Source organism: Mustela nivalis (genome assembly GCF_964662115.1).
Source record: "Mustela nivalis genome assembly, chromosome: 17".
Taxonomy (NCBI): domain Eukaryota; kingdom Metazoa; phylum Chordata; class Mammalia; order Carnivora; family Mustelidae; genus Mustela; species Mustela nivalis.
The window spans coordinates 5,625,993-5,651,394 of NC_139036.1; the positions used below are offsets into that span (position 1 = coordinate 5,625,993).

At 47.6% G+C, this 25,402-nt stretch overlaps 2 protein-coding genes across 2 annotated transcripts in view; one reads left to right on the forward strand and one right to left on the reverse strand.

Moving 5' to 3' along the window:
* GLP2R (glucagon like peptide 2 receptor) overlaps window positions 1-25,402 on the forward strand; it is a gene marked incomplete at its 5' end in the record, with an annotated part of 44,110 nt that overhangs the window by 15,538 nt on the left and 3,170 nt on the right. Inside the window, 8 exon segments of the mRNA XM_082708216.1 lie at window positions 849-955; window positions 2,806-2,959; window positions 4,623-4,782; window positions 5,772-5,832; window positions 6,241-6,310; window positions 12,117-12,205; window positions 18,720-18,858; window positions 25,091-25,132. Of these exon segments, the coding sequence (XP_082564342.1) occupies window positions 849-955; window positions 2,806-2,959; window positions 4,623-4,782; window positions 5,772-5,832; window positions 6,241-6,310; window positions 12,117-12,205; window positions 18,720-18,858; window positions 25,091-25,132 (822 nt within the window).
* The window catches only part of RCVRN (recoverin), a 40,578-nt gene that overhangs the window by 1,148 nt on the left and 14,028 nt on the right, over window positions 1-25,402 (reverse strand). The window contains exon 5 of the transcript XR_014305040.1: window positions 938-1,065. The gene's annotated coding sequence lies outside the window, so the exon portion shown is untranslated. The remainder of the gene's footprint in view (window positions 1-937; window positions 1,066-25,402) is intronic.

The following is a 25,402-nucleotide window of genomic DNA, read 5'->3' on the forward strand; positions in this document are numbered from 1 at the left end:
AGACAATGAGAGGAGATGTATTTTAAAGGGTCACAGGAAAACTGTGGGGAGGTTATGGGAATGTTCATTATCTTGAATGTGGTGGTGAAATCACAGATCTATTCATGTCTGAATTCATCCAGGTTTATCCTTTAAATGCGTGCAGTTTATGGTACACCAGTCTCCTTTAATAAAGCTGATAAGAGGGTTCTGTAGAGAAGTTTAAGCCATGATTTAGCACGTAATACTTATTTGCTGTGGGTTCTTGTCCAAAAATTTAGCGAGAAACATCATCTTGATGGTGAGTAGCGTGGTGGATTGAGTGAGAAGGTGGGATTCCATCGGAAAAATCACGACAACACAGAGTTTCCAGCAAATTATCCTCTGTTCACCACCAGGCTGCCCTGGGACTCAGAGAAAATATCGCACTGTTTTATGGGGGCTTCACCCAAGGGATCGTTCCTGACAAGTTATTTTAGGAGGGAACACCCAGGTCAAAACCTGGCCCCATCTTCCAGAGGGAAGGGGAAAAAAAAACAAAAACAAAAACAAACAAAACACCACCTGTCCTCATTTCCAAGGCACCTTCTTGTTCTGAGCACAATTCTTCCATGGTAGTGTCTATCCTAGTGCATCAAGGCTGGACTATAGGACTGACCATGGAAGTGAGACCCTCCCATGGGCATTTCAGTTCATCAAGGCTCTTTGGCCTCTGAGATGGGCCAGAGAGCAGTCTTAGCTACCCTAGTTGGGTGTCTACAAGGCTACAGCGCATGCCTAGAGCCATGGTCCTCCTGGGCATGGAGCTGGAGGGTGGAGATCATAGCTGCCTGGCTTGGTGGTCAGATCTGCTCTTTGTCTGTGCTCAGGCGGAACACCATGCCTTGCTGTCGACCTTGCAGCTGTTGTACACCGTGGGGTACTCCCTGTCCATCGTCTCCCTCCTCCTGGCACTCACCCTCCTCTTGTTTCTCCGGTGAGTGGAACCTCTGCTTACAGGTCTTCAGGTGTCCATCCTGGGATTTGTTCGTTGGCTCCCTCTAGAGTGCAGAAGACTGGGCTGGCTGATGTCATGACCCATCAGAGCTAGAAGGGATGGGAGAGAGTCTCGGGCCCATCAACTCCATTTTGCAGGTGAAGGGGAAAGGGATCTAAGAAGTCCAGGGAGAGGATCTGGGTTGCTGGTGGTCACAGAGTACACCTGGAACTGGACTTGGAGAGTCATACCTCTGCTTTAGCCTCCTCCAGATTGGACAACCTCCTGTCTACACCACCCTGCCAGAGGCATGATTTTTACAGAAGAGATTAAGAAACTTTCCCAAAGCAAATTAGTGAGTGGTAGAGCTGGCCCCCAGACTACAGTTAGCTATCAATCATCTGAGTCCTTCCTCGGTGCTGGGCACATTCCTGAGCAAATTACATGTATTAAGTCATTTAAATGTCTTCCTAATCAGAATTGAAGCTAATTCTAATCCTAGGAGATTAGCATTATCATTAGCCTCATTGTATAAGTGAGTTGACTGAAATAGGGAGAAATCGAGTACCTTGTCCAATGTCACGTGGCTGGTGAGTGATGGGGGCAGGTTCACGACCAGGCAGTTTAGAGACTGAACATTTTCATTCCCTTATATTATTTCTCAGAATCTAAAGTCTTGGTGTACTTTACTAAATCGTGTTTTTAGAAATCACCCAAGTGAGATATTTATGGACCCTAGGGGACCCTCCAAGGGCTGCCTTTCATCCTTCCTTCAGCAACATCACTGAGGATAACATAGCAGAATGAGCATTGGATAATGATGCAGGAGACCTAGATGGGCATCTGGAGACCGGGATGCTAGCTCCATAATGGCTTCCCACCTGGGCTCCTCTAACCCTCAATCTCAGGCTCCTAGATTAAAGTCATGACCATATGCGCCATCTGGAGAGCAATTCTTGAGCAGTGGGCGAATTTCACAGCCTGTACCCATTGCTGTCCACAACCTCCTTCAGTCACCTTCCCAAAGTCCCAGGAGCAAGCCTGGAGAGAGTAGCTGTCCAACACTAGAAGTTACTTTAGCTAAGCCTAGGGGTTGACCAGATGTCCATTTTGTCTCGTGCTAGAAATTAAGATCGAGTCCTTGCCTTCGAGTGGCACCCAATCCAATTAGGGAGAAAGATGCATAAATAATAAAACACAAGACCTGCCTTGGGTACTGTTCAGAAATTTAAAAAGTAACAATAGCTCTAAAACCAGGCAGATTTGTGCTGTACTGGGGGCACAGGCAGAACTGGGAGGGCACAGTGATGGAAAAGGTCCCTTTTGGCTAGAGAGAGGACACAGAGTTTTACACCAGCCAGTACAAAAGAAGAACCTACAGAAGGCTTCAGGTAGGTGAGGAGGAGGCTATAAAAGCTGACATTGTCTGGATATGTACAATGTGTAGGTACTGTGTGAGTACTTTGCACCAGTCAAGTGACTGGTACCCCTGCAATCCTTGAGGTAAGCGCTCTTGTACTGATAGATAGTAGAAACTTGGAGAGTGCTGCTTCAGCCTCAGAGTTTCTGGGTTTCAGCTCCACCACTTCCTTCTCTAGGACTTTCGAGAGCTGATTTAACCCTTCTGCCTCAGTTTCTCAATTTTTACTCAATGTGTAACTGTTATCGCCATTTTCCAGATGAGGGAAATAAGGCACCAGAGAAAATCACATAACCCAGCTGTACCGCTCTGGAGTCTACATTATCAACACCTGCCCTCTAGTGATAGATGCACAGGTGTTTCAGGCACACATCTGTTGGCCTGAACCATTCTTTCCTGAGGGAAGACACCTGGTTTTCTCCCTGCACAGAAAACTCCACTGCACGCGCAACTACATCCACATGAACTTGTTTGCTTCTTTCATCCTGAGAGCCCTAGCTGTGCTGGTGAAGGATGCCATTGTCTACAACTCTTACTCCAGGAGGCCCAACAGTGACAAAGAGTGGGTGTCCTACGTGTCGGAGGTATGCCCTTCCCTACCATAGCCTCTCACCTGGTAGATCAGTCCTGGGAACGTGGGGAGGGAATGTGAAGCTTGGAAGAGGAAGAGGAAGATAGAGGGGTGTCAAGGGACTTCTGGAGAAACATTATCTGACTTAAACCCAAACCTCTAAAACCAAACCAAAAAACCCCCCATGCCTCCCAAGAGTGGGGCAAGTAAAGGAAATCATCATGGAAGGGTCCACCACAGGGTGCTGTGTGTCCTTGCGTGGGAAACCTCTTCATCCGTGAACCAAACAACTGAACCAGATCAGCTTTATTGCCATTGTTATTATTATTATTATTATTACTATTTTTAAAGCAGCAAAGCTTTTCCACATTGAAATCTGTTTCTGTTGGGATGCTTTTTCTTTTATCTTGTTTATAATGATTGTAGTCCCCTCTGGAATAAATCCAACTAGGTTCTGATATATTACTCTTTTTCCAATATTGCTGGATTCCTTAACTGATGCTGTGTTTTGGTTAGCTTTCCCTCATCTGCACCTGTGAGTTAAGTTTCTTTTCTTATGATAAAAAAGATAAAGTGTATGCTGACCTCTTAAGACAAATCAGACTTGTTATCTCTTTCTCTATTCTCTGGAAGAATTTAAGATGGGTATTTTTCTTTCTTAAACATTTGACAGATCACTCCAGTGAAGCCATTTGGGCTCAGAATTTTCTTTATTGGAAAGCTTTTAGTTATAGACTAGTTTCAACTCATATTCAGATTTTCTATTTCTTCTTATGTCAGCTTTAGTGGCTTGTGTTTTTCTAGGAATTTGTGTGCTTCAATTAACTCTTCAAAATTCTTGCCATACCATTGTTCATAGTTTCTTAAGAACTTTTTAGGGTCTGTTGCAACTCTGGTGGTATTGCTTTTTGCTTCCCTGATATTGATTATTTATACTTTCACTCTCTTTTCTCCCTTTTTGATCATCCTTGACAGATGTTTTATGGCTTTACTAGACTTTCCCTAGAATGAAATTTTGGCATTTTTGATTCTCTTTATTTTATGTTGTCTCTTTCATTAATTTCTGCTTTTATCTTTATGCTTTCCTGCCATGTCCTTTCTTTAGGTAAAGTTTGCTCTCTTTCTCTGACATAATAGGACAATTGATTATAGGCCTTTTTCCTTTTTTAATTAAGTCATGTAGGGTTATATGTTTTGCTCTGGATGTGTTATTAGCTACATACCACACATTTTGATGTGCAATACTTTCTTTTCATTTGGTTCAGAAATAAGTTCTAATTTTTATCATTACTTCTTTGTTTGATTCATGGGTTATTTAGAAATTTATTTCCTTCTTTCCAATCATATGATTTTTTTAGTTGGTTTCTAGCTGAGTTGAACTAAGATCAAAGAGCATACCTTTCAGTGTTTCCTTCAGGGAAACTGCTGCTGATGCATTCTCCCTGTTTCTGTTTGTCTGCAAATATATAAAATGTCAGGGAAGAGGCTGGGCTCAGAAACATATAGGAAGCCCTCCCTCCCATTTTGATATTGTCTCCAGCCTGTCTGAGATGTTCAGCCAATTCCGGGGCCGAGGTGGGGTAGAGGGACGGCTGTGCATGCGGAGGCCCTTCTCTGTCCTCTTGGGCCCACACAAGAACACCTGGCCTCACCCTCAGATGCTCTGTCCTCTGCAGATCTCTGCCTCCTGCCGCTCAGCCCAGGTCCTGCTACATTACTTCGTGGGCGCCAATTACTCATGGTTGCTGGTCGAAGGCCTTTACCTCCACACACTGCTGGAGCCCACAGTGCTCTCAGAGAGGCGGCTGTGGCCCAGATACATGCTGGTGGGTTGGGGTGAGTGACCTGTACCCTCAGTCTCCTCTCCTAGGGGCCCATTGGAACATGGGAGCCTGAGAGAGCCTTTGGTTTCCCAATTGGGGGAGCATCTAGGACAGAGAACTCTCCAGTGGCAAGATACTGAAGTAAGTGGAGTGTGTGCACACGTGCAGTTACACACAAGCAATGTGGACCCAATGCATATGTTAAAAAATCGACAAGGTTTTTGATAGACTCCGTTGCCCCTCCTCCTGCTCTGTCCCCAACTCTAGCGATCTGCTTAGGTTGCTGTAGCAAAATCCCATAGACCGCATGGCTTAACCAACAGACATTTACTTCTTGCAGTTATGGAGACTTGGAAGTTTGAGATCGGAGTTCTGGTGAGGGGTCTTCCTGGCTGCAGATAGCTGCCTTCGGACTGTAGCCTCATATGGTAGAGAGAGAGGGAAAGAGAAAGCAGGCTCTCTGGTCTGTTCCTCTGTGGGCCCTAACCCCATCATGAAGACCACCACTTCCCCTTCCAAACCTAGTTACCTCCAAAGACCCCACCCCCAATTATCATCACATCAGGGGTTAGGGCTTCAACATGGGGTGGGGGATGGGGGAACACAACATTCCATCTGTAGTGCCAGTGGAGCCTTCAAGACGGGGTCTGGAACCCCTGTGGCCACGGACTCTTGGAGAATGTGAGGCTGCAGGATTCAGAAGAAATACGGATGACCTACAATTGGGGAGATTTGAGTTAAAGTCTTGGATTTACTCCGAGCTGCTTTGCAACATGTGGCAAGTGTTTTCTCCTCTCTGCTTCCTGGTTGGTCTCAGAGTGAAACAACAGATGGGCTCTGTGTCCCCCAGGTCTCTCCAGCCCTCGGCCTGCAATTCAATGATATTTGGGCTCTTACAAGTTTTACCAGATGCTTGTGGCCCATCAGGCTGCGGTGGGAGGCAGGCAGGTTTGACCAACCAGCCCCTAATTACATTTCCATTTTTTTTTTTTTTCCTCCCAGCCTTCCCAGTGCTGTTTGTGGTACCCTGGAGTATGGCCCGTGCACAGCTGGAGAACACAGGGTAGGAAATTCACCTGCCCTCACACTTCCATGGTCCAGTAGTTTCCAGATATGCCCCGTGCAAGGATTTATACCGTTTCCCCAAAGAGAATATCCGCTCCCTTCCCTTTTTGGCCATCTAGAATATACTTAGAAATGCAGATAAAATAATCAAAGATCTTTTTTGTAGTCATGAGTTTTAGCTTGGTTACACAGCCAATTAGCATCGGATTAGCTCAAATTAACACAAAAAGGTCCCCGCAGAGGTGAGCAGTGACCCTCAGCCTGTAAAGATATGGGGACAACATTGGTTCTTGTGTCACTGTTCACAGTAGGGTGGCAAGCAGGAAGCCTCCTTCTTCCAGAAGGCACCAGGCTGTTCATTCAACCTTGTCTCTGCCTTGAGTCTTCTCCTGCCCCTTTGCTGCAGGTGCTGGGGAACCAACAAGAGTAAGAAAATCTGGTGGATCATCAGAGGACCCATGCTGCTTTGTGTAATGGTAAGGACCATCCCGCTCCTGCCTTTTCCTCGCTGGGCTTGGCAGCTGTGGGGGACCCTCTCCCTTTCCCTTACCACCCACCCGAATTCTCTGACTCGGAATGAGCTTTGGGTCGGTTCCCTTGAAAAGGAGTCGCTGGGTTCTGAGTAGGATGTGCTAAATGAGAAGGAACAAGTTAGAGGCTTCTCCTTGTTCTGGTTTGGGACTCAAATGCAGGGTTCAACTACATACCTCCTTCTCTCCGGGTCCTCAGACTGTGTGTAGACACCTGTGACTGGCTCAGGGACCCTTAATGGTGGCCCTGGGGATGTGAGTGCCTTTGGTTACTCACAAGCCCAGGGATAGCAAAGTTATTGGCTTGGATGTTGACCCCATTAGCATTAGTAAGGGAACCTCGTCAGAAGAGAAAAACAGGGTCGATGCTACCCAAAGCTGGGATAGGGATTCGTCAAGAGATACTACTCTTCCAAGACCCAGAGGGGGAAGGACCTGGGCCCCAGGTCCCCGTGGCCCCAGAATTTTACAGCTGGGGATGGACTGCTTGATCGAGAGTCACAGAGCTCTTTGAGATGATACTGAGAAATGAAGTGTGCCAAAGGGGCTCAGGACTAAGAGGGAAAAGCATCCTTGGAAATTGAGGGGGACACTGCGAGTGTGAAGGTGCCCTTGATGATTCTGAGGCCGGTGTCACATCTAGGCTGAGCGGTGACGCGCGTGCCGCCATCACTCTGCACCCAGTGAAGTCTGGCCCCACCCACCCCAAGGGAGAGCCGAGTCCTGAGCTCTGCCTTGCCCCTCCCCCATGTCACTGCTTCATGATCCAGTCCTCAGCCTGCTGTGACCCCAGCACCCCCCACTGGTGGGCACCCCCGCCACAGCCTGTGATCTGTGTTGAGTGTCTTCTACATGCCAGCACCATCTAAGTCCCTGACGTGTCTTACCCCATTTGTGGGTAGGTGCCATTATTATGTTTCCTTGACTCACAAGGACACCGAGACGATGGAAAGAGACTTAGCCTCAAGTCCCAGTAAGTGGGGGCGCTGCATCTCAGCCGAAAGGGTCTGACTGGGGGCACCAGCCCTTGTAACCAAGCCCGGTGCTCCTGACCCCCCGATCTTTATTGCCTCCTTCCCAAATGCATGATACAGACCTGTCACCCATGAGTACCTCTCCTCGGACACTGCTGAGATTGGCACCCTCTCCTTAGGCTGTCTTATCCCCCCGGCTGCTGTCCTCACACTCTCCCGCCAGGAGGTAGAATGGTCAGAGCCTTCTGTGTCCTTCCCAGATCCCCTACAGACTTCTGCAATGGTCCCAGCAATGCTTCACTACGCGTATCTGTCCAAAAGCTGTCTGTAGCCACAGTAAGCCCCAGGTTCTGTTCATCCCGGCAGTGTGCCCGAGCAGACGGCAGCTCGGCATGAGTGCCTGTGACCCACACTTCCCAGCCCTGGAAGGTTCCCGCTAATCAGGCAGGAGGGAAGCCAGCAGGCCCTCACTGGGATAGAGCTCCGGCTTGGCACAGCAGTGATGAAGTCCCAGAACCTTAAGTCAGGTTCGGTGTGGTGAGGAGGTTCGGAGCCGACGACTAAAGAAAGAATTCTTAAGACGTCATTGGTGCAAAATGGTGGTTTATTAAAGCATGGGGACAGAACCCGTGGGCAGGAAGAGCTGCTGCCCCGGGTTGTGAAGGTGGGCATGTTATATACCCCACGGTTGGGGGGGAGGTGGTAAAGGAATGGGGGATTTCGACAGAGTTCTCACATGCTAGGGAGGGTCTACAAGGTGCCGGGGGGGAGTCTTTGCCATTATGGCTTGATTAATGTCGTCTTTAGGTCAAGCACTAACATCAAGATAATGGGGGATTCTTGGTGGGGCATTATGATCTGGCTACCATTTACATTCCTTTCTACCCCAGTCTCCTCCAGTTTATGGTGGGAGGGGGACATTAGGGCTTCAGGAACCAAGAGTTATTCGCCTCTGGAAATTTGTGCTATTGATAAGGTAACCTCCCTGTTCAGGTCTCTAGGACATCTTGTAGGGCAAGGGAGATTCCTGTTCTGCAGGATTGTGATCCCTGCAAGTTAACTATTTATCGTTTTATGGCAGTCATGGGTGCCTGAGGAATGCCACACATATGGAGGGGAGCAGGTGAAGAGGGGGTGCAAGGTGCCAGCTTTTGCTTTGTCCTCAGCCAGCCTCCTGCTCCCTCATCAGCAGGAACCCTTGTGCTCACCCTGCCGCGTTCTAGAAGCAGCTCTAATGGTAGGCGTTTTAGTCCACACAGCAGGCCAGATGAGGAGGGAATCAGAGTAGGTAAAGTTTAGAGATAGAAGAAGCCAACTTCTGAGCCCTCTACCATGTTAGCAATCACCTCTGCCAGCCTGTAGACCCAGATCTAAACACAGGAGCTGAGGTACCACGGAAGTGTCCCGAAGAACATTATATAGGATCATGCATTCTGCAGCACCTAGGACGTGAAAGGGAGGCTTATATATTTGGGGTCCTAAGCACCCCTCCCCCATTCTGATTACGGAATCTAAGAGGAGCTGGCTGCATTCTTGAAAATTTTCCTCATTCAGCCCCTTTTTCCTGTTTGGGCACGAATGGAGAACAGCACCAGCCAAATAGGCCTGCTGACTCCTGTCTTGTGAGACGCGTAGATGAACACCGGTTCACCAGGCCGGTGTTTCATTCCGTGGCATTGAAGAAGGGCCTCCGCCATATGGCCCATTGGTTGATGCCCATTTTCTCATGTCCGGTCCCTGGGAGACACAAAGAACAACAAAACCACATGCTCCTCATCACAACTCTCCATTTCCTAGGATACAGTCCCGACTGAAATTAATTTGCTGAAATATGCTCCTTTCCCCGGTTATACTTATTTTGTAAGCAAAATGCCTGAGTTCAACAAATCACTAAGCCAAGGACACAACGTTTTCTCTTTGTGATGAAAAGCAGATACCCCATTAAAGAAATAAATTACATGGTTGCGTTTAGTTTGTATTTAAGTGTTCTGTTACTAAATATTCTTTGGCTGGGATGCTCCATCATTCCTGCTGGCTGGTGGATGGGATAAATGGTCTCTTGCCCAAAAGTGCAGATGGTTAGTTTCGAGCCCTGATTCTCCTGGGGCCAATAAGTTAGGCAAGTTGCAGGAGGTCCACATTGGATTCTGCAACTTGTGTTTCAATCTGTGGTTCAAGGTTTTTTTTTTTTTTTCCCCAGGCGGGGGCATTCGTATCGTGCTGGCTCAATGTTTGTAGAGACTTTACTCCATGAATTGTTACCCAGTCACCGTCTCTACTGGCTATTTCCTCATTGCACAGAGACATTCTTAAGTCATTTCCATTTTATTATTTTTTTTAATTTTTAATTTTTTTTAGATTAATGTATTTATTTGACAGAGAAAGATCACAAGTAGGCAGAGAGCCAGGCAGAGAGAGGTGGAAGCAGGCTCCCCGCTGAGCAGAGAACCTGATGCGGGGCTCAATCTCAGGACCCTGAGATCATGACCTGAGCTGGAGGTAGAGGCTTAACCCACTGAGCCACCCAGGCACCCCAGTCATTTCTGTTTTAAAAACAACTGTAACCCCCAACATCTTCCACCCTTGCACATAAAAGAGGGGAGACACTATCCCCATTCTGCAGCCCTTGTCAATTACTGTTCTATCATTCTGCTTCTTGGACAGATACGTGTGATGAAGCATTGCTGGTATCGTAGCAGAAGTCTGTACGGGATCTGGGAAGGACACAAGGAGGCTCTGACCATTCTACCTCCTGGGGGGAGTGTCTGGGGACAGCCAGACTTCAATGTGGCCTACACTGGCTGTCTCCCTCTTCACGTCTGGCTCGCAAAAGAAAGCATTGCAGTCTGGCTTGTGCTCCCTCCTTCGAACTGCACCTTTTCTCAGCTCCTTGTTGTTAAATGCAATCTTAGTTCGCATAATTCCGTGTAACATTTACCTTCTTGAATTCCTACAGCCGGGAGCTCCCCGGATACCACTCCCTTGTGGTTTGCTCCAGTTGTCCTGGCTACTCTTTCTGAATCTCTTTCACTGCCTCCATTTCCACCACCTTTCCCTTCATTAGAGGGTGAGTTCCTAACCTTTCTTTTTTCCCTGTCTACCTACCCTTTCTGGACAACCTCGCCCCCTCCAATGCTGGCACTGTGCTCCAGCCGGGACCCCTCTGCTGAGATCCAGACATAATGATCTCACTGCCTTGGGACATCTTTTGTGTCCAAAATAACTAGATTTCTCCCTTCTCCCTCTGCACAGCTCTCCCTCCGCCATCCACCCCCAGCCAATGACAGGACCGCACATTTGAGATCTACTGAGAAGCTTTGGGTCACCTCTGACCTCACATCCCGCCACTAACAAAGGCCATTTGACTTAAACCCCTTGTAAGTTTCAAGTGGATCTCATACTCCCCATCACCGATGCCCCACAGCTGTGGCTTCTCCTCACCTCTCTATCCTTCTTCCCTGGGAACTATGAATGGCTCCCAAACCAGTCTCCCCTACTCTGATTTTGCCTTCATCCAATCCATATGCCCCATGGCTGTTAAAATGAGCTTTCTGAAGTGCAGAAAAGCAGATCCGATCGGGTAACTCACCTGCCTGAGAGTCATCACTGGCTCTCCATTGCTTTCAGAAGGAAACATAAACTCTCGTCTGTGCGAGCATGAAAGACTCTGCAGGAGCTGGTTCTCCCCGCCCTCTCCCCGACTCCAGTCTTACTCTTCACAGATCTTGTTCTCATTCTCGAAGCCCTAGCTGCACTCAACCACTTGCCATTCTTCCTCTCCAAGAGCCTCATGATATCTCCTGTGGTCATTGTCAAGGTGTTGGCCAAAGCTGTGGCCATCCAGTAGCTTGACTGGGGCTGGAGAACCAGCTTCCCAGGTGGCCCAAACACTTGGCTGACAAGTGGTGCTGGTTGTTGGTAGGAGGACTCATGTCCCCCTGGTAGGTCTTTCCAGCTGCTTGAATGTCCTCACGTGGCTATGGCTTTCCCCAGAGAAAGAGAGAAAGAGAGAACCAGGTGGATGCCATCTTTTTGAGGCCCTAACCTCAGAAGTCACATAGCCTCATTTCCACCATATTCTTTTCATTAGATGCACATAGCTAAGCCTAGCTCACATCCCAGAGGGAAGGGGGAAGTTGGGCTCTGTCTTTCAAAGGGGATGGTGTTGAAGAATTTGCAGACCTATTTAAACATTTCTATCAAGGATATAATTTCTATCAAGTCCGACAGCAAAGGATGGAAATGTCCCAGCCCATGACAGCCCATTCCATGACTGTGGAATATAGTCTAGGGAGAAGAGAACTTGTGCTTTCCAATAAATTCCATGGCAGCTACAGGACTCAACTTTGACACCCATAGGGCTGGAGTTATTTACAGAAGGGAGGCTGTTTAAGTGAAGAACAGGTTCTTTTCTGGTAAAGCTATATTTAGTACCAGTTCAGTCACCTAATAGCTGTGCAACCTCAGGAACTGTACTTCTCTCTTCCATGTCTCTGTTTTCTCATTGTATCCTGACATAAAAATAGTGTGGCTTCTTCAGAGCATTAATGGGGAGTATTAAATAAAAATAAAGTGTGGATGTATTGAGATAGCCTTAGGAAAATTAGGGATGACCGTGAGCACATACTTCCTGAATGGCCAACTGCCACATCTCCCCTGGTTTACAGGGACAAGGATCCGATGGTCAGGCTCAGGGTGACCTTGATATTCATAACCATCATTTATGGTTGGTGGAGTGGAGCCCATCATTTATTTACCCATATCTGCTTTTTTCTAAGGTCAATTTCTTCATCTTCCTGAAAATCGTCAAGCTTCTCATTTCTAAGCTCAAAGCCCATCAAATGTGCTTCAGAGATTATAAGTACAGGTGAGTGGCCTGAGTTCAGCATCTGATGGTCTAAGATGGTTTTGACACCTTCAGCTGTGCTGGTTAATGGTCTGGGAAGAGGGGCATGAGCTGCATCTGTATGTCTGTCTCCTAAGACAAGAGCATCAAGAAGGGAGCCTCTGAAAAAGGTGTCTTGGGATCATGTGGGGCCACTGGCACAGACCTTCTAGCCCCATAGAAGTGGTCTGTCAAGGGTACACACATTCCCCGTAGCAAGAAACTTAAAATGCCCCTAAGAATGAGTGGTTGAGCCGCTTGATTGACCCAAAAGAGTGGTTCTAAGCATAAGGATTTTAGCCCACCTGGCAGGCCACAGGCAGAGGTATAAGGGAGAATGGGTGGCGCTCTGTTGCTCTCTCACTGAAATCGGGCCTGACCCAGGTGTGCTGGAAAGGTAGGTTTTCCCTTTATCTAACAAACTTTTAATGAACACCTGCCATGTGCCTGGTACTATGCTTGGAATGAAAGATATTATGCAGACTCTGTCTGTAAGGAGCACACATCCCAACTCCCCAAAACTAGTATTCTTGGTGTGAATGCATGTCGAGAGGGCTGATGCTGGTCACGGCCTCAGATCCTCTGAGTGACCTTGGGCAAGTCACTGGGCCTCCCTAGGCCTGATTTCTGGGTGTGTAAAATGGGAATGGCACAGGAGATCATCTCATGCTTGTTATGAAGACCAAAGAAGTTCATCAATGTGGGTTCTCAGTGTAATCATATGTAATGAGTGGTGTTTGCCCAGGATCCAGACCCCAAATCCTATCTGCCTACAACCCTTCTTCCAGGAGATCCCAAAGGATAAACACGCATGGTCCAGCACTGGCAAATATATGCTATAATTGGCCCAAATATTTTTGCAAACACCCCTGTCCCCAAGGCACTTGGGCTGGCTTGGACAACACAGAGCCACGCCGACTTTCTTGGCGCCTCTTGTGGAGACTCCAAGTGGCTCAAAGCTTCTTTGGCCCTTCTCCCAAGGCTCAGCCTCTAACTGCTCTCTTAGGGTGTGACTCCAAACCCGTGGTCAGAACTGCTCTAGCCCTCCCATGGTGGGTCCGCTCAGGAGACGCAGGGGCATCTGGGAAACCAAACAGAGGGTGGCACTCCCAGAGACACAAACAGGGAGCCCACAAATCCTAAGACGCCACTTTCCGTGCAGACTGAGAGCCTGCACCCTGCTATTTTCTGCCCTTCCCCCGCCCCCAAAGCCACCATGTACCAATGGGGCTTTCCCCATGCTCCAGACCCACAGCACCCCTCTAGTAGCTTTCCATTCCAGCTGCTTGTAAGGATCACCCGACAGTCAGCCGAAAGCTCAGACTCCCGAGGCCCTCCACTGGGTATTCAGACTCAGGAAGTGTGGAACGGAGCCCGCCACATGGACTTCTCATAGACTTCCCGCAAGAGATTCTAATACACAGAGTGTGGGACCACTGGCTGAGTCACATGCTCTAGTGAAATAAATGGCATTTTCCACTTGAGCCATGGCAACTGTGTTTCTAAGCAGCCTCAGTATCCGCTCCTGCAGGATCTCCTTTGGAGTTACCCAAGATGGTGGTTTCCAGACTTTCCTGATCATGCATCTTTTTCAGTAGAGAAATTCTGAGCACGCCCCTCATCGTATATATACACGATCTGTTGAACTGATATAGACATTATAAAATACAATAAAAAATAGAAAATTATAGAGGATAGATAAAAAATCAACACATAGAACTTTGATAATCTTTCCTTATTGTATTTTCTTCTAATGCCAAATGGATTGTTTTGCATAGATAGCCCCAAAGTGTGCATACCTCACTGGGGGCAGTGATCTAGGGAAGCATAAATCAAGATACTGGGGGGGACTTTCACAGCTGAGCAATGATTCAGGACAGCTGTTTTGGGGGGAGAAGGCATAATTTGTCTGATATATAAAACCTATCGGGAAAGGTTCTTTTTCTCTTTCTGCACCCTTGTTCAAGGATAAAGCTTGGAAAGAGGAAGCTGGGTGCATGGCCCACCTTGAGGCCTCCCTGGGTAAAACACCTCATTTTGGCCAGTTTGCCATCACCTGGGGACAGAGCTGGGGACTTATCAGTGTTCCCAAGTGGCTGAGACTTTGGAGGGCTGACTAATGTCAGCTAAACTCACAAGAGACTGATGTATAAACCAGACTGTACAATTGTTCATTCTTTGAGGCTGTGAAAGTCTGGGGTGGGGCGAGGTTTCCTTCCAGTGCCTGCACTCTTAGCACACCTGGCAACAAAGAATTCAGAAACTCAAAGCAGTCACCAGAATGTTGCTGGCAATCACGTCCTCACTGCAGAGAGGTTGGTATGAAAGATCATTGACCATGAGAAACACCACTTCCCTATCTATAATGCTACCTGCCTGGTGAAAGCAGGATTCATTCCCCAGGGTATCCCTGGGGCTGCTTCTTTGTGACCGCCCCCCCCATTTTGGTTGGCATCTGTTTTCTGTTGATTTACCCTTTCTCCAGAGTATAGTACAATGGATTAGCTTATGCTTATTAATTAGAAAAAAATGGGGCCCCTGTCTCTAAGGACACACCAGGCCACCTTATTTTCCTGCCCAGGCTGGCAAATCCTACAGCATCGATGAGTGCATTTGCCTATTTTTCTCTGCAAGCAGTGCTAATACTCACATTTCTAAGTTCTGTCACCCCAGTGGGTCACCTGCCCGCCACCCCCCCCCCCCGACCAGCCCACCAGTTCACACTGCCCTCTTCCACCTCCTGGTCCCCTTCCGGTTCTGTTTTCCCTTGTCACCCCCTGCTAGGGTGAGGAGGAAGGGGTGACGGGGGCTGGTGCATTTTGTCCAAACTCTGGTAGAAACAGGTCTTGCCTCCCCCTCTCCCCGATTTTGAGGACTTGAAGAATGTAGCTCTCAAGATTTGGCCCCCTCTCCCGCGAGTATATTTTAGGAAAGTTTAAATTAAATATATCTAGATCTTGCCAAAAAGGCAAGGCGCTAGGGGCCTGGAGAACCTCCTATAGTCCTAGGCCTGTCTCTGGGTTTCCGCCATTCCACCTGCCTGGCCCAGAGTGGGAGAGCCGCACCAGGCCCCTGGAACGAGGACAGACAGAAACCGATGATGCTCCGTGTGGCGAGAGTTGGCTGTCCTTTGGGGCTCCCAGAACCCAGGCAGCTGTCCGCCGCCAGGACCAGTCTTAACATCCCATGTGGTGCATTGGGCAGAGCTCTAGATGAATCTATAAAGGAGAATAATTTCTTAGCTCGCTGAGCCCCAGAGCCCTTTCTGAAAAGACTCTCTGGTGGGCGACCAAAAACGAAAGACGTCACAAAGGGAAGGAAAATCGATCAAAGTCACTGAGGTTGTAAGCAACCTAAGGGCAAAGATGGCTTCTTTGTAATAACAGGGATGGCTAACTACTATCTATCATTCATCAGGCATCAGAAACCATTATTCTCAGCACTTGCCACCTATGATGTAATCTTTCCAATGACACTGTCCATTGTATTATCGTTGATAACAATTTTTTAATTGTTTGAGCACTTCATATTATAGTATTAGTAGTATAATCCTTATCTTTACAGATGAGAGATTAAATAATTTGCCCAAAGCCCCATGGTGAGTAACTGGTGATGTCAGGATTTGAACCCAGGCCCGGATATTGTCGCTATGCTCTACTGCCTTTGACTGCAGCCCCTTGTCTCCCACTGCACTGTCTCATGCTCCATAAATATTTGTTGGATTGCTGAATGACTGTTATAAACCAAAACAATTTAAACAAACATAGATGAAAATTAAACATAAATACAGTTCATACGAGTAAACGGCCATAGATATTTATGGATTTTCCATCCGAACAAGGACACACATGGTGTTATGTCTAAGGAGAAGTTAGAATGAGATCAGGAATGGGAAATCCCTTCACATTCATCTGGAGAGCTGGAGGTTATGAAAACGGCCCAAAGCCTCCTCGAAAGATGGTCAGTCTTTAAAAAATAAATCATCCCACACTAAATGTGGGATTCTGGCACATGAAAAGGACATTCAGTGGGAAAATTGGTGAAATCCAAGCGGAATTGAGTACCATTATTCATCACGTGCCAATATTGGCTTCTATGTCTTAACAAGCGTACCATGGTTATGCAAGATTTAACATTTGGGAAATGGAGGAAAGCCTATGTGGGAACTCTCCATACTCTGCTACTTTTCTGCAGATCCAAAATTACCCCCAAATAAAGTGTTTATTCAAGCACATAATGTCATAGCATGGTCCCAAGAATTGATTGATGGTAAGATGTGGATCTGTATCTAAGTATGGAAGGATGTGTCGTTGAAACCCAGATAACCCAGAGCAAGGGTTGCAAACTCAGGCACTTGCAGAGGCCACGCCAGAACACAAGGTGAGGTTTTTCGTTTCTGTGATAACCTTACACTTGAATGGCTCTTACGAATGTAAACACTTTCTCTTGCACACAGTTAAACCTTCCTGAAGGTGGTGCCCATGAGCTGCTGACATTCCTACCTCTTTAATTCCAGGGGTTCAGTGGTGATGGCAGGGGGGAGGGCAGGTGGTAGGCGCAGGGGAAGACTCCAAATCTGGCCCTTTAAGACAGTGATTCAGGCTAAAAAGTCATTAGGGATTAAACTCTTTCACCCCCAGGGTGTATATACAAGACAGTAGCTTTGTTTGTACCCTGGGTATGAGTCACTTTTGCTAATGCAGGTAGTTTTAAATTAAGAAGCAGCTCAATAGTAAAACAGCAGTCATTCCCAAATGCGGCTGCCTATCAGAATCCCATGGGGAACTCCTTAAAAATTCACATTCCCAGGACCCAGTAGCTCGAAGTTTTGATGCAGGAGGTTGACATTGGGGTCAAGGGAGCTAGCTAGCTATATCTATTTACTATCTTTTATTATCTATTATCTATCTATCATCCACCCATCCATCCATCTCACCAACTGTCTCTCCATCCATCCATCCATCTATCCATCTGTCTCTCCATCCATCCATCCATCCATCCATCCATCTATCCATCCATCCATTCATCCATCCGTCCGTCTATCCATCTATCCATCTGTCTCTCCATCCATCCATCCATCCGTCCATCCATCTATCCATCTGTCTCTCCATCCATTCATCCATCCATCCATCCGTCCGTCCGTCTATCCATCCATCCATCTATCCATCCATCCGTCTATCCATCTATCCATCTGTCTCTCCATCCATCCATCCATCCATCTATCCATCCATCCATTCATCCATCCGTCCGTCTATCCATCTATCCATCTGTCTCTCCATCCATCCATCCATCCATCCATCCATCCGTCCGTCTATCCATCTATCCATCTGTCTCTCCATCCATCCATCCATCCATCCATCCATCCATCTATCCATCCATCCATCCATCCATCCATCCATCTATCCATCTGTCTCTCCATCCATCCATCCATCCATCCATCCATCCATCCATCTATCCATCCGTCTATCCGTCTATCCTTCCATCCATCCATCCATCCATCCATCCATCCATCCATCTATCCATCCATCCATCCATCCATCTATCCGTCCATCCATCTATCCATCCATTCGTCTATTCATCCATCCATCCATTTCTCCCTCTATCTCTCCATCTATCTATCTGTCCATCCATCCATCTCTCTATCTTTCAATTTCTTTGTCTCTCTATTCATCTATCTATCATCTACCCATCTTTTTGAATTCCTTAAGGAAACCAAATGGTAAACCGTGTTTGGAACCACCGGTATGCGATATGGAATGTTTGTGCTCCAGTTGTGTACTTTGCATGTGGGTGGTACAAAGGAATGTTTGTCTTTTTTATGTAGAGTGTATACAACAGCAAGCTTCCACACAGCACCTTTTATGAGGAGGATCAGTTTCTCATTTCCTGCAGCCCTTGCCGTTTTGGGGCTGAGGGGCAGCATGGGGACTGACGGTCGAGCTTGGCATGGAGTGTGCAGGGTGTGAGTGTGAAGTCACAAAACTCACTTCCAGTGGATTTGCCCCTTAGTGGTTATTTGACCCCAGACACATCATTTGTTTTCCCTTCCCAGGTTCAGTAAAGCACTGATATTGGAAGTCCTGAAAAGAGAAAAATTCTGCCAGCTGGATAATAGGAAATCTGTCAAACGCAGGAGGGGTGTGGTGTCCTAGGGTGACGTTCAGGCACATGGAAATCTATCCATCAGTCAAAACACTAAGATCTAGAGGCATCTCATAATCTATATAGGAGAATTCACCCATCCATTCATTATTTACTCATTCATTCATTCAATTCATGTTTTCTGAGCATCTGCCAAGAGTCAGGTGTAAGGGTACATCAGTAAACAAGACCACACTGGCCATTGAGGCATTCACTATGTCACCCAGGAGACAAACTGGAAGGTCAGCCATGCATCACGATGGTAAGAGCTACAAGAAAGTCATGCACAGAAGAGCAGGAAACATCACCTATTCCCAATGTAGCCCTAGTGACAATTTTTGGTTGTCATTTGCAGATTGGCAAAGTCAACACTGGTCCTCATTCCTCTGCTGGGTGTTCATGAGATTCTCTTCTCTTTCGTCACTGATGATCAAGTAGAAGGATTTTCAAAACTTATACGACTCTTCATTCAGCTGACTCTGAGCTCCTTCCATGTGAGTAGGCGTCTGAACCCAGGATCCCTTTGCTTTGGAGAAACCCAAGTGCCCTTGACCCAGACAGGCTGAGAACTGAGAAAGCCCACAGATGGGAAAAAAGCTGTTGTGTTGGTGGGCTCTATGGCATTAAGGTCTTTGGCATGAGAAGGGTGTGTAGACCGAAAGTGTTGCCTTGATCCTGCCAGCATGACTCAGTGACTAAGAAAGGAAAAGTGGTCTGTTTCCTGGGCTGCAATAGTTGGTGTGACTCACAATCATATTAATGGTGAATGTCAACAAGAAGCCTTTTATTTTGTGCCTATTTTTGCTGGGTTCTCTGCAGGGCTTTGTGCACAGTGAACATTGTCTATGCTTCAGGTGACATATTTGGAACACAATACAACTTAGGAGGATCTAGTGCGTGGAGACCGGGAGCCTCTTGAAGCTTGACAGTTGTGTCAAGATGTGTGGAAGGGAGCTGGAACTAGAACCAGGCGGCCAGCTGTGGTTCCTTGACCTGGGTGTTTTGGTTATCCATTCCTTAAATAGTTATCCATTACTTAGTAGCTTATACGATGACAATTTATATTATTCCTCCTTATTCTGGGGACCAGAAATTCAGGTGAGCATAGTAAGAATGGCTCACCTCTGCTCCACGTGATGCCTGCTGGAGTGGGAACTTCCAAGATGCGTCACTACTCTTACGTCTGATGCCTGTGCTGGGAAGGCTCACATGGCTGGGGCTGGCTGGAGTGGATTGATTTAGGTCAGATTTCTGGGGCTTCATGTCTCGCTGTCAGCTACATCCCTCAGCTCCATACTGTTTTAGGGCATCTCCCTTAGTCTTCTTCTGTCCTGCAGGGGAGCTCAACTTCTTACATGGCAGTTCAGAGGTCCCAAGAAAGCAGGAGCTTCCAGGCTGTCTAAATGCCTACACCTGAAACTCGCACAGTGATACTTCTGCTGCATTCTAAAATTTAAAGCAAATCCCAAGGGTGCCTGGGTGGCTCAGTTAGTTAAGCATCTGACTCATGATTTCAGCTCAGGTCATGATCTCAGGGTTGTGACATCGAGCCCCGTATCAGGCCCCATGCTGAGTGTAGAGCCTGCTTGAGATTCTCTCTCCCTCTTTCCACCCCCTCCCCCAAATTAAAGGAAATCCCAGACCTGGCCTGGACAGAAGGAGAGAACACACAAGGGGGAAACAAAACAAAACAAAACAAAACAAAAAAACCCAGGACTCAGTAGCAAAGGCCATGAATGCGAGAGACCACCACAAACAGTGTCAGCTACAGAGGCCCCATACAGTGGTAACCTTGGGGCTAATGATCTTAAAATGCTAGAATAGGGCAGGACTTACGGAATGGAGGAGAGAGACGCTTGGCCAATCCCCTCCCCGAAAAGCAGCAATAAAATCGCCCAGAATTGTCAACAACAATGACTTGAGGGCCCCGGAAACCAGACAAAGGCATACAAAAGGTTGAGAAGAACTTATTTATTTATTCAAGAAACATAATTAAATCTGAGTAAGAACAGTGGGGTCTGTTGGTGTAGCCTGGAATGCCCTTGTCCAAACCTCTTCTCCATCAGTGAGGAAGTTCTAGTAAAAACTAGGAGCTTCACTGCAGAAAGGGGCTGACTTGATGTAGATCCATCAGAGAGCAGAAAAAGTCCACACCCCGGCCATTGTCAGACACAGTTAGTGATCTCGTTGGCAAAGAATCGAGGAATGAAAATGTCACAGCCTGAGATGGTGATCCTGGTGGGGCGGGGGTTGGGGTGATACAGCCTGGCAAGCTAGCCAGAAGTTTAACAAGGGGGATTTGAGGAATGAGACACCTGTCATGGGCTGTGATCATCTCTCACATATCTCTCTGGTGGACTGGAGGTTTGTGTATACTGCAAGGTTGCTTGCACACTCAGGAGGGACCAGAAGAATAGCCACACATCGCTGGCTAAACACAGGTTCCTGCACACACACACACCCGGGAAACACAGGAGATGGAAAGTAAAAGCCACAGAAGATTTATAAGCTGTCTGAACTTGGAATGGGTCCCCGACACCATGCACAGATCCATTGTCGAAGAGTCTGGAAGACTTACTGGTTTAAGGTGGTTGAGCACAACTTCTGACCCATCATTGACTAATCGTTAAGCTATTGTAAACAGGGGCGGGAATTCAGACTTAAACACAAAACCAAAAATTCTTGAAATGAGCACAGACAACAGTGACTGTGCACTGCAGGGGAGAAAAATTTCGCAGAGCTAGTGGCCCAGGCAAATGACTAAACAAATACCAGCAACCACCCAGGGACTGGGGAGTAGGAGATCAGATTGTAAAACGTCCGATTTTGAACAAGAAAAGAGAAAATTTATGAGCTATGCAGGGAAACAGAAAAGTGTGACCTATCATTAGGAAAAAGAAAAGCAGTCAATTGAAAATCTCTGAGAGGTCTCTTAGCAAACAAAGTATTTCAAAGAAGCTATTATAAATATGTTCAGGAAGGCTTGGCAGGCTCAGCTGGTAGAGCATGTGACTCTCATCTCAAGGCTGAAAAGTCGGGCCCCCTGGTGGGTGTAGAGATTACTTAAAAATAAATTCTTAAAAAAATATATGTTCAGGGGCACCTGGGTGGCTCAGTGGGTTAAGTCTCTGCCTTCACCTCAGGTCATGATCTCAGGGTCCTGGGATCGAGCCCCACATTGGGCTCTCTGTTCAGCAGGGAGCCTCTGCCTCCTTGTGATCTCTGTCTGTCAAATAAATAAATAAAATCTTTAAAAAAATATGTTCAAAGGATGAAAGAAACCATATTTAAGGAATCAAAGAAAAGTATGATGACAAAGCTTCATTGATTAGGAAATCTCAATACAGAGAGCGAAATTATAAAATAAGAACCAATCTGGGAAAATTCTGGAGTTGTAAAGTACAATAATGGAAATGAAAGAGACCCAGCTGGCTCAGTCGGTGAAGTGCCTGCCTTCAGCTCAGGTCATGATCCCAAGGGTCCTGGGATGGATTCCCGTGTCTGACTCCCTGCTCAGCTGGGAGCCTGCTTCTCCCTCTGCCTCTTCTGATCCCCCTGCTTGTGCTCATGCTCTCTCTCTCTCTCAGATAAATAAATAAAGTCTTAAAAAAAAAAAAAGGGAAAAGTAATCAGCCTATCAGACTTCCCTGAAAAGAGAGCTTATTTCCGTCCTCCCACTGATGGCTATGTGACAAACTACCCCGAAGAGTCATGCCTTAAAGCAGGAACCGTGTTGTTATCTTTAATGAGTCTATAAGCTGGACCACCCGGGCTCAGCCGGAGCAATACTTTTGATACCTGCAATTCTTGAATGGGTTGCAAACATCTGAAAGCTCAAATGAGAACATCTTTGGGAACATCCCATCTTTGGGAACTTCCCAAATGACTCATTCCCATGGCTGGACATTGACCTAAGCTGTTGGCTGGGGCTCAGCTGAGGCGCTCAATCACAGAATCTTGGTTCTCTTCCATGTGGCCTCTCCTTCTACCTTGGGTATCTCACAGCCTGGCAGCCGGAACCTCAGAGCCTCCCCAGACCAGTGTTCTAAGAGGGAAAAGATAGAAGCTTCCGACATTCTTACGGCACAGGCTGGGAAGTCCCAGAATGTCGCTTCCACCATGTCCTGGTAGAAGAAGTCACAAGGTCATCCCAGATTCATGGGGAGGAAAACAAGGTCCACTGCTTCATGTGAGGGTAGCATTGCCTACAGGGAGGGGAGAGATCCCGGGGGTTATTTCTGGAGATTGCCGCCCCTACCCCGCCACCGCCCACCATGCTGGATCCTTCGGTCCTGCAGCTAGAGCTCCGCCCACCACCATGCACCACAGAAGAACGTGAGGACCCAGGTTTTGCTCTGCAGACTGAGCAAGGAAACACACCGACAGAGCCCGTGCATGGACAGAAGCTTCCTACCTTCTCAGCACCCCTGCCCTGCTCCCCTTCATGCCACCAAGCCGAGGTGAGAGCATGCATAGGCAGAAGCGTGGGAGCATATCCGGTGAGTCATATCTCAGTGCATCAGCAGGAATTGGCACGGACCCCAGGCTTCCTCTCCTTGCTGCTTGGAGGCTCCTTCTCTCTTCCAAGTGCTTAGATAATTTCACTGTCAAGGGATCTTTGGAGAAGACTGCCAAGGAGATGGTGACAGAGGAAGTGAAAGCCACCTGTTCAGTGGGACCACTCCCTTCACACTCTCTCTATCTAGAATCAGCATTACCCAGACTCCAGGAGCCTCCTAAAACAGTGAACCAAGAACCCAAAGGAGTAAAAAAAGCACATTTGTGATGTGGAATCCTCTCTTAGCCAACTCATTCATGGGGATCCTGACACATGAGGGCTACTCCTTCCACTCTCTACTCCTTTGCCCAGAGGCAAAGAGAACCCACACTTCTGATGGTCTATGAAGTCTGGGAACCTCCAGTGAGACTGTCTGTGTGACAGTGGTAAACCCGCACCACCGTGCCCCTGTTCAGAAGCTTTCACCATGGAATAATGGATGCATAAGAGAAAGAAAACCCTGTGCTGGTGGGCACACCATGGGACTGATGTCGGGATAGCCAGCTTGCAAGATCCCAAGCTTCCGTTAGAGCATAAGAATTTCCCCCCAAGGACAACATGGAACTCCTTTACAATTTCAACTCCTTTCCCAGTACCAAACCTCCCTTACTGGCCACAGGGGGTGAGAGAATCGTGATCAAGAGAGACGGGAGAGTCAGCCTGCCCTGCGACCTTCACTCTTCAGTTGGAAATGTGTCCTTTCCTTGTGAGTGCTGGCATTTCACGAAGTTCCTCCCACAGACACTCAAGTGCCTGGGTCTTGCACACATATGGAGCCCCAGTACCTTAGACACACAGCCCAGGGGCCACAGATGCTTGCATCACGGGGGATGTTGTGGCACACGGGTTAGCACAGCTGGGTATCACATCTGGAAGCAGAGGAGTCAGGAAACATTGGAAGACAAACATTGGCTAGAGCAGCTTTGATTCCAGACTCCTGGCAGTTAATAGTGCATCCACAAAAATCTTCCCTCATCAAGAAAAGTATCCCCTTACTTCAACTTCCCCAACACAGGTGTTTTGCAAATGGAAATGGATAAAGATGCCTGGTTTGCAGGGGCGGGGAGAGACAGCTAAGAACCCAAGTTGACCAATAATAACGATATAATTCTGGGGCCATGAAGATTATAATCAGCTCACAGCTCACAGTGACTGGAGAGGCTTCCAAAAATTGAGTGATCAGGAAAGACCTCTCTTTGAGGGGATGTTTGAGCTAAGTAAGACCTGGATTTTGAGAAGCCAGTTAGGCAGAGATGTAAGGGAAGAATTGTCCAGAAGACAGCATGAAGGGATCTCAGTAAGCAATGAATTGTGCTACTTAGTCTCCAACATGACCCCCAAGGATCTTCATCTCCTGGTACTCATGGCCCTGTGGAGTCCCAGCTGACACGGACTAGGGTTGACCTGCGTGACTGCTGAAGTATTGTGGACATGAAGGTGTGTGGCTTTTGGCCAGCTCATCAAGGTTCTAGCTTATACCTAGCTTCCTTGGATCACCTGCTCTGGGGGAAGTCAGCTCCCATGTCCCCAGACACTCACACAGCCCTGTGGGGGAGACTGAGGCCTCCTACCACCAACCAGCACCAACGTGGCAGGCATGGGAGCCATCTTGGAGGCAAGTCAAGCCTTCAGAACACGGACGCTCCAGCCAGCATCTTGTCTGCAATGTGAACTCAAATTGGCCCTGCTTGGGTCCCATGCCCATTTGGGCTGATTGTGCTGGTGATGGCCATCCTAGGACATGGGGACCATGACTGAAAGCCCTGCTAGAAGTCCAGGGAGTAGGGCAAGATCAGCTCCCAAAAGGAAAGGATGCAATTCAAGCAAAAATTTAGCCAGTGCTCACTATGGACCTGTAGAAACGGGACAGTGTCTTGTACAGTATTGGATAATTGGATGATGAATATAGGTCTTTGGGATTTAATGATCATTAACCGATAAACATCTGAGCAAGCACCTTGCTTGGTGCTTGGTGGGGATCAAAGTCAGAAGAGATCCTGGTGAAGTCCAAGTTAACGTAACCAGTGTGACCAACTCTAGTTTGCGCTAGCAATGTCATTGCCTGCCTGTTCCCCAGGGCTGCTAGGACGGGGCGGGCCTTTGCACCTTGCAGGCCACTCCCAGATATGTCTCGTCCTGAGTCACACCACCTCCTCCTTTCCTTGCAGGGATTACTCGTGGCCCTGCAGTATTGCTTTGCCAATGGAGAGGTACGTCTCCGGAGCCACCCTCCAGGTCCCGGTGAGACTGGGGCTAGCATCCTGCTGCCCCTGGAGGTTTCTGGTTATGTGATGGGGGGGGGGTGTAGTGACTGGGGCAAATAGGCACTGTGACCCCCCAGTAGGGAAAGCAGGAAGCAGCCCAGATGGCCCGGAGAAGGTGTCGGGATACATCAAAGGGTCTCAGAACCCAGCCCTAACCCTGCTGGGGACACCTGGAGAGCATTAAGTGTACCAGATGGACCCGCTTGAACTTTGGAG